Source organism: Rhamphochromis sp. 'chilingali', assembly GCF_963969265.1.
Source record: "Rhamphochromis sp. 'chilingali' genome assembly, chromosome: 5".
In the NCBI taxonomy this organism is placed as follows: domain Eukaryota; kingdom Metazoa; phylum Chordata; class Actinopteri; order Cichliformes; family Cichlidae; genus Rhamphochromis; species Rhamphochromis sp. 'chilingali'.
In genome coordinates this window covers 42517112-42526413 of record NC_137932.1, presented here as the reverse complement: position 1 = coordinate 42526413, position 9302 = coordinate 42517112, and the positions used below count along the sequence as shown (strand labels likewise).

General features: G+C 42.1%; 1 protein-coding gene across 3 annotated transcripts; it reads left to right on the top strand.

The window, feature by feature from the left end:
- Positions 1-1566: 1566 nt before the first annotated feature.
- Positions 1567-8213, top strand: LOC308397705 (zinc transporter ZIP3-like). 3 transcript variants are annotated; one of them, XM_080883778.1, is made up of 3 exons: positions 1567-1717; positions 4707-5013; positions 5308-8213. In XM_080883778.1, the coding sequence occupies exons 2-3, from the start codon at positions 4807-4809 to the stop codon at positions 6052-6054; spliced, it is 954 nt and encodes a 317-aa protein (XP_080739904.1). In that variant the 5' UTR covers positions 1567-1717; positions 4707-4806; the 3' UTR covers positions 6055-8213. The 3 variants fall into 3 exon arrangements, with proteins under 3 accessions (XP_080739904.1, XP_080739903.1, XP_080739902.1); XM_080883777.1 differs by having other exon boundaries at positions 4704-5013; XM_080883776.1 differs by having other exon boundaries at positions 1635-1717; positions 4668-5013.
- The last annotated feature ends 1089 nt before the right edge of the window (positions 8214-9302 follow it).

The window sequence follows — 9302 nt, the reverse complement described above, 5'->3', positions numbered from 1 at the left end:
CAGTATTTTATTTGTTCCTGTTTGGCTGAGATTAAAGTTATAATTTTTACACAGCTGTCAAGCAGACAGCTGATCATCAGAAGTGTGAGATGCTGGAGAATTTACTCCGGTGTCCTGTTATATTTTAGAAAGCAAGGAGTTTATTAAACTTCACCGAAACAATCTGCAAATTTCATTAAAATGTAATAAACTATCATCTTGTCTTTATTTTTAGTTAGCACAGACCTTAAACACTTAAAGCTGTAAGCTAATGATAGTTATATAAGAGCAGATGCTGCTGGTGCAATAAGCTGTACGTTTTACATCCAATGGATGATGATCTGATTAGTCGACTAATCACAGAAATAATCGGTGACTAGTCGACTATCAAAATAATCGTTTGTGGCAGCCCTAGATGAGTTACTGCCCCAAGTGGAGGAGTTCAAGTATCTCGGGGTCTTGTTCGTGAGTGATGGGAGAAGGGAGCCGGAGATCGACAGACGGATTGGGGCTGCAGCTGCAGTAATGCAGACGCTGCGCCGGTCCGTCGTGGTGAAGAGGGAGCTGAGTGTAAAAGCGAAGCTCTCAATTTACCGGTCGATCTACGTCCCTACCCTCACCTATGGCCACGAGCTGTGGGTAGTGACCGAAAGAACGAGATCGCGGATACAAGCGGCAGAAATGAGCTTCCTCCGAAGGGTGGCTGGCCTCTCCCTTACAGATAGGGTGAGAAGTTCGGCCATCCGGGAGGGGCTCAGAGTAGAGCAGCTGCTGCTCCACATCGAAAGGAGCCAGCTGAGGTGGTTCGGGCATCTGACAAGGATGCCCCCTGGGCGCCTCCTGGGTGAGGTGTTCCAGGCATGTCCCACCGGGAGGAGGCCCCGGGGCAGACCCAGGACACGCTGGAGAGATTACATCTCTCGGCTGGCCTGGGAACGCCTTGGTATTCCCCCGGATAAGCTGGAGGAGGTGGCTGGGGAGAGGGAGGTCTGGGACTCTTTGCTTAGGCTGCTGCCCCCGCGACCCGGCCCCGGACAAAGCGGATGAAGATGGATGGATGGATGAATAAAAAAAGTCACAAGAAGACAAATCAAGAGCCAGAAAAAACAGAAAACGCTGGTTCCAAAAGTAGAAGTCTACTGAGTCCAGTAAAACACTGGACTAGATGATTTAATTAATTAAGTGTCAAATGTAAGATGGGTTGACTTAAAAAAATATTGAAAGAAATATATATTTACAGGAAAACATACACATTTATGAGGGGAGAAATTATAGTGAGAAGGAAACCCGAAGTAGGAATGGCAGAGTTTGGCCATTTCTCATGACTCAAAGGAATAAAAAGAAAAAAGAGGAAGTCCAGTTTATTCAATAACTACTCTTAACCTAATTTCACACCAATCGAAAACAATAACAACATGGTCGACACAATATTTAGCACTTTTGAAAACCTTAAAGAAATTACACGTATATCAAATTTGAATATTTTTCATATAACGGAATATGTTTAAAAAAATGTATGGACAGGAAAAAAAAAATCATACTTAAAAATCCGTTAAAACAATTTTCCTTCGGCTGGTCCTTTCAGGGGTCGTGCGTCTCCATCCTTTGTCACGCCAGGACGCTGCACGTCACCCTGTTTGTGGACTACGTCATCACGCCCGGGGGGGTTGCGTTGCGTGATGTAAACGCGGAAGTATTATTGTGCACCTGCAGTAGATGAGAGCGGATGTTCTAACAGGTAAACACGGTGTTTGAGTGATATTTGCGGTTTATCTTGTTGTTTCGGAGCTAAAGCCGCTGTTAAGCGTGAACAGCAAAGGAAAACAACTGCTTTCCCTACCTGAGCGCCACACCGGTTTGTTAGCCTCTTTAGCCCCCCATGAACAAATGACAGAAAGCTAATGCTAGCGTCAAGTTAGCCGCTGTTAGACAGTTTTCGCACGGAAACAGTGCGGTTATTTGCCTTGTGTAAACTTTCATCTTTGTATTACACACTTGATGAAATGGGACCAAAGACGTGATTACAAGTTGTGACGCTGAATTACAATAATAAATACAAATTGATTAGACTGTCAGACGTAAAGGAGGACCCAGTTGTCTTATTATGAAATTACCCACCGGAAGTAGCATGTATTTCCGCTTGGTGGTTTGACATGTTTTTCTCCCGCATCATATTATATATTAATATAACAAATAAAAAACGGATAAAACCAGTGGGACAGAAAACCGGTGAATGGGGTAATCTCCACAATGGGAGAGCTCGCGGTGTTTGTGTTCTGACTAAAGGTAGTAACTGTGTCAAAGGCGACAACAACGCGTTTTAATGGCTGCCACAAACTAATGAAAATCCACCTTCTGATTACATATGACAATACAAATGACCTAACATTCAGATCATTTTTCCCTCAGTAACAGTTTTTCCGAAACGCTATATTTAAGTTTGTAAATTCGATATTTGATCATAGTTAATGTATTAATAGCACGAGTGGTGTCTAAACTCAGGTGTTGCTTTAGGTCATAGGTGTCAAACTCTGGCCCGCGGGCCAAATTTGGCCCAAAGCCTAATTACATTTGGCCCGCGAAGCCATACCAAATTACTATCAGAGCTGGCCTACTGGTATTATACAGCTAATATATATTTTGTTTAGTATTAAGCTTTGCTTTGCTTGTTCCATATTCAGTTTTTTAGCAAAATGTGTTTGAGTCCATAAGAAAAGATTCATTCTTATATCTGGAGGAATAAATATATTTCAATAAATATTAACATTAGCCCGCGACTTTGTTCCAGTTTTGAATTTTGGCCCACTGTGTATTTGAGTTTGCCACCCCTGCTTTAGGTGACCTGCAAAGCCACTGTTTCATATTTGCTATTTGGTGTTAAGGCGACAACTCAGGTGATAATTCTCATTGAGATTGAGATTAAAAAGTAAAACATGTGGCCAAGAGTGCAGCAGGAATGGCGACAAATGTAACAAAGCAGTTCTATGGAAGGAGTTTAGGAACCCAAATAGGGCTGAATTAAAATTAATGTAGAATACAAAGTAGGTACAATATTACAGTCTTTCAAAACAGGTTATTTCTTTGTTATACATATAACCCCTTTGTAAATCCTGTTGATGTCAGCCTGTTTACCAAAATAAGTAATAATACAGCATTAAACATAGAAAACGTATAGAAATGTCAGCAATACTTTTGTGACAGACAGTCACGTTTTTGGCACAGCGCCGGTGATCCAGATTAACTGGTGAGGATAAAACGGGTGTATCATACACCTGATGTTTTAGGAGGAAATAATGACAAACCAGGAAATAAACTCCAAAGGCACCAAAAAGGCATTTAACTGTTGGCATTGTCTCACAAAAGAACAATGCAGACTCTAACAAACCAACCAGATTAAGCTGTGATACATCTGCACCTGGATTCATCCAACCAGATTTTAGCCAGAGACTTCCTGTTCCCTGTTCAGTACATAAGAGATGACCTCTGCAGCTGTTTTTTGTGTTGCTCCATTACAAAGAAACTCTCAAGTAAATTAAATTTCAGTTTTATTTTCACTGTACTATACTTCTGATTAGTTTAATGGTAGTGTAAGTTGGGGTGTACATAAAGTGTTCGAAAGTTAATATAAGATTTGATATAAGAGTTAAAATTATATTAATATGCAAAAATATCGACTTCCAGGTGGTGGTAATGCATAAACTCTATATTTTTATATGTTCCCCATATGGTATAATTACATACATTCTTCACTCATTTAGAAGTACAGATACTTGTATTTTTTTTTAAACTGGTAGAAGATGAAATACAGATTCAACTTATTTACTCAAATAAAAGTGAAAAATACGGCTGAATGTATTTAAGCTGTGAAATTAAAAAGCAGGTCTTTGAAGGACTTTTCTGTTTTTGTGCAAATCTAACTGAACCTCATGTCATAACAATATAATAGTAAAGTAGTATTAATACACGTGAACAGGAGCATTTATTTAAATTCTAATCATTCTAATGAATGTACTCCGCTAGAACACGTGGCTGACTTTGTCTGAACACCTAAACAGAAAAATTAGCATTGTTCTATAAATGATGCATAACTTATTTAAAATGATTTGAAATGGTGGATTTAATGTTGTACTAATAATGACAAGATTGGACCTGCTGACATTTTGTTTATTTCATGGTTTCTTTGTAAGGGAGCGGTACAAAGAACAACTGCAGAGCTCATCTCTGATGATTGAAACAGGAAGTCTCTGGCTAAAAGCTGGTCAGAATGAAACCAGGTGCCATGGAAAATAATGATGGAAATGAGAACATTTACTGAATTCAACACCGGTTAACCTGTAACTTCATCTTGCTCAGGGGCTCTGGCTTTGACCTCTGACCTTCCTCTATAAAATGTCAAACTTCTGTATTGCTTTTTAATTGAAAGAAAATCCAAACCTAAAGATGAGAAGTTATTTTATAATAGTTTGCTGTTAGTAACATGTTTAATTCGTCTCTGTTTAGCTGACTTAATGTTACATGAATGTCCTGATACTAAACTGACTCATTGAACTAAAGAAAGAAAGATGAACACCCCAATTAAGGTATAAGAAAGATGTGAAATATATATGGGGGATATTTGTCGGTCATAATCTTTAGATGCATTCTTCCAGCACAGACCAGTGCAACATGTGTTTATTTCTTGTGTTTAGACCAACATCTGCCTGTGTCTCCTCCACTAAAACCAGCAGAGATGTCCCAGCAGCTCCAGTAAAGCCCATCAGAAGCAGCAGACAGGAGATGACTTTGTGTTCACCGCTCCGTTCGCTCTAGTGTCTCTGAAGCATCAGGATGCAGATCCTGGTGGCCAAGCTGCTTGGCCTGCTGGGCTTGTTCGGCCTTATGCTGGCTGGTGTGCTGGTCCCAGTACGTCTCCTGCTCGTTGACTGTGATAGAGCACAGAGATACAGGAGGCCATTGTCTCTGTGCAATTCATTTGGAGGGGGCGTGTTCCTCGCAACATGCTTCAATGCTCTGCTTCCTACTGTCAGAGATAAGGTAAACACACATCCTCTCACCTTGCACATACTTTGCATTCTTAAAAGTGAAGCCAAACTTTCCAGATGAGTTCATGGGCTCAGTCTCTACTTTCAAGTCTTAGTCTGATTAAACAAAACACAAAGTTCATTTTGTAACTTATGTTCTCACCAGAGCAAAGACTTTGCTCTGATGGTTTGTGTTGTCGTTGGTATTTCATAGCAACTGCTCCCTCAGGATGTCCTGTTTCAGAATACTAAGATAACGATGAAGTTTTATCTGCTTATTGTTGTGGTTTTCGTTTTGCGCCTTCAGGTGGTCGATGTGTTCCAGCAGCTGAAGATCAGCAGCGATTATCCTCTGGCTGAAACAATGATGATGCTCGGCTTCTTCCTCACCGTCTTTATAGAGCAGGCTGTCCTCACCTTCAGGAAGGAGAAGCCATCCTTCATCGACCTCGAGACTTTCAACGCCGGCGGCTCCGAGGCCGGCAGCGACTCTGAGTATGATACCCCTTTTATCTCCTCAGCACGGGGCTCACCGAGCAACGGCGGTCACCGCTCCCACGGCCACCACCACGGACACTTCAACCCGGCCGAGCTGGCGGGGGCGGGTCCTCTGCGGCTGGTCAGCTTGGTCCTCGCTCTGTCCGCACACTCCGCATTCGAGGGCCTGGCGCTCGGCCTGCAGGAGGACGGGGCCAAGCTGGGCAGCCTCTTTCTGGGCGTGGCTGTGCATGAGACACTGGCAGCCATCGCCCTTGGGGTGAGCGTAGCTAAGGCATCTCTCGGCATGAAGGACGCCACCAAGCTGGGTGTGACAGTCAGCATGATGATTCCGCTGGGCATGGTGGTGGGAATGGGCATAGAGTCGGCCCAGACGCTGGCGGGCAGCATAGTGTCCGTGGTGCTGCAGGGACTCGCTGCCGGAACCTTCCTGTTTGTTACCTTCTTTGAAATCCTCACCCGGGAGCTGGAGGAGAAACAGGACCGGCTGCTCAAAGTGCTTTTCCTCATCATCGGCTACGCCGCACTCGCTGCTCTCGTCTTCATCAAGTGGTGACAGACACCCAGCGATGCCAAACTACACTAAGAGTTCACTTTAATGAAGCAATCAGTTGTGAGAGGCGGGAACATGTGGCGTTTCTATTTGCAGTTTTAAACAGGAAATTACTCTAAAATCAGACTTTTGCCCCTGAAGGACGGATGAGTTCATTTATGTGTTTAATAACTAATATCTGTAAGTGGCTGCAGTGAGACTGCTGCTGCTGCACATCTGGAGCTGTAATATAAGGACACTTCAAATTTCCTTACAGCTACTTTATAGTCTATAACAAACCATTTATGATATTTGTAGGCTGCTTGGAGATGCTAAACAAAGGGGCTTAAAATGTTTTTAACTTATTTTTATAAACCTTTCCGTTACAGTGATTGAATCTCGCATTAGAAACTGCAGGTTGAAGGGGGCGACTGCTACATAGGGCTAGCGCTGCATTCACATATATGTGGGGTAACCAAAAAGTTCCAGGAATGAGCCCCTAAAAATAAAAAGCCGTCACTGATTTACATGTAAGGTCATCTTCTTGGGCACTTCTAGACCGTTTTCAAGGCAGCAGCTATTTTTAGATTGCTTCATGAAAGCCCTGCTAGGTCCTGTTGTACTAAGCTTCCTCTGTCTCCTTCACTGTGTCGACATAAGCCAGAACTGTTTTTAATTTGTGGGAAGCTGAAAAGTGCAAATCTGGTGGTCTGTTAATGTGGAAAAAGGGGTCAGAACAGGGCTTCCAGCAAGACATCTAAAAATAGCTGCTCTGCTAAACACTACCTGGATGTGTCTGAGATGATGACATTGACCAAGAGATTGTTTCATATTAAATATGGTCGGGTTGTTTTTATTTTATAGACTCGTTCTCAGGCCTTTTTGGTCATACCTCATAAGGTAGTATGTAATACCTGACTTCTCAGGATTCCATCTCACTGATATTGTTCCTAACATCTAGCATCCTCCCAGTTTTAGGTCATTTGTTTCTACATAGTTTCAGGCCTAAACGTCAGTTTTTATTTATTAGAGACAGGAGTGGTTCTTACGTTTATGAAACGCGCTACATCCTGGACGTTTCTTCTCCAAACTCCGAGTGAAGTCGATTCTTGCCGCTCCACCTATCTGTAAATTGCGAATACAAATGCTTGTCCTCCATTTCTTATTGTCTGTGACATCAGGAAAGTGATGTCACTGATGATGATCAGCTGATTAGCTTTTTCAACATAGTGTGAAGTGAATTTTTCACAGAAGTTTTGTGGATACGCATTCACATTTTCGCTTTGTCCAATCTTACTTCTGCCAATCTGCATCTTTACACAGACTTTGCATGTAACAAACAAAGTCTATGCAGAGAGAGACTTTAAAGTTGTGATTCTCAAACGATGAATGACCATGAAAAACAACTTTATTTTAGGAAAAAAGTGTTTTCTGATGCTGCTCGCTGACCTTTTTTAATTCATCTCCTATCCTTTTTAACCCTCACCCATAAAAGGCTGGTGAGCTGTTGTTTGCAAATACAATAACTCGAGAACAAGGCTTGGTCGGCTTTTCTGAAAATCACCTGTGATTTAAAACTTTATACCATAGGAGGCTATGAGGAGGAGGCTGAGGTGGTGGCCCCCACATTATTTTTTATTGGTGATCTTTGTTGTTGTTGCGCTATGAGAAGCACTGCTGTAGAGAGATTCAGGTTTTCATACAAACTGGGAGACCAACTCAAACATTTGGATGTCAAGAAGACGACAGAGGTGCAGTATCAGCGTGCGGGGATGTTACTGATGATGCAAGCCGAACACGTCCATGTTTATAGTTTTATTTACTATTCGTCTACTCAGTAACAAGCTAAAGCGTTTAGCTTAGAGGACTCAGAAATGGAATCAGAGTTGTCCTGCTCTCCTAGCCTAGAGCTGTGAGCCAAAGGTGAATCCCAGATATTTTCTGTTAGTTTGTCAAAGCTCTTCAGTTTCTCTTCTGTTTTTACATTCCTGCTGTATTCTCAGAAATGCCCACACAAACACACTGGAGCCTTTTAGCTGCTTTTTCTTTCTTCATGTGTTCATATTGAGATCTGGATCAGGTTTGTATTTATGATTGTTTTTGCCATCTTGTCTTGATGTCATTAATATGTTTTGCAAGGTGATTTTTTGTGTGTGTATTAGTTGGAAATAAACTGATTACTATCTGATACATCCATTTACGGCTTTGTGTTTGTTGTTTCACTCAGACTGTAGTCTGAACTTAGCCTAGGGCCTGTGCTATGAACCAGGTTTGGCATACCCAGGATATCACCACCATACGGTTTGCTGATAGCAGATTCGAAAACAAAGAGGTTAAATGCATAATACATGACAAAAGCAACGCAGCTGCACAGAACAAAAAAACTGGCTTAGAAATTGTAAACTTTTTGAAGGACATGAGTAGACAAAGGTTAAAGAGGAAATCAGGTGACTGGCCTGTAAAACCTTCAGTGCACCCTTACTGCTTCCATGGGAAGTAGAGAGCAAATAGCAGCACGATGCTGCTAATCAAATACATTCGATAACTGATCATCAGCGAGCATGAACGCCTCCATGAAAGCAAAAGTTTTGCCAGTTTGCTGGTCTGGAGCATTCAGGTGTGTGTTAACACATCGCCAGGAGTAGATGTAAATTCAGCCATAGCTCAGGCCGTGCAATGCTCAGAGAAACTGCAAAACATGGAAGAGCTGCATCTCAAACTCCACAGGTTTCTCTATATAGAACATGGCAGCATCGCTTAGGTTGGCAAAGTTGCATCTGAACAAACACAAGATTTCTGGAACAATTTCCTTGTTACAGAAGACCAAAGTGATGTTTGGCTATAATGCAAAAACACCGCATTTGATGAAAACCAAACACAGCGTATGAGCACAAACACCTGCACGTTGACAGTTGGTATGAGGTGCAATATCCTCTTAAGTTTATTGTACTAAGAGGATATTGCATATCAGATAGGTGGGTGGTTTGAGCTTGTTTTGCAGTATACTGCGAAGCCATCCCTTTCACCTCCTGCGTCTTTGCTAGTGTGGACCCAGAGCGTTTTCAGACGAAACCGCCATTTTCAAATCTATCCGGGCTAGTGTGGACATAGCCTTAGCCAACCCGTCAAGCTTTCTGACAAAAGTCACACTTTTCGAAAACTTCGGCTTAACGCTTTGGTAAAAGAGTGCTGATGCTGACAGGATGGGAGCTAAACAACTGAAACAGGTCTAACCAGTGTGACTTTTTCCCTTCTCTTGTGTAACTACATTG

Excerpts from the sequence above, each read along its gene's own strand:
- LOC308397705 (XM_080883778.1), top strand. The coding sequence starts at position 4,807 with ATGCAGATCCTGGTGGCCAAGCTGCTTGGCCTGCTGGGCTTGTTCGGC. Across the intron at positions 5,014-5,307 it reads TTCCTACTGTCAGAGATAAG|GTGGTCGATGTGTTCCAGCA; the intron begins GTAAACACACAT and ends TTGCGCCTTCAG.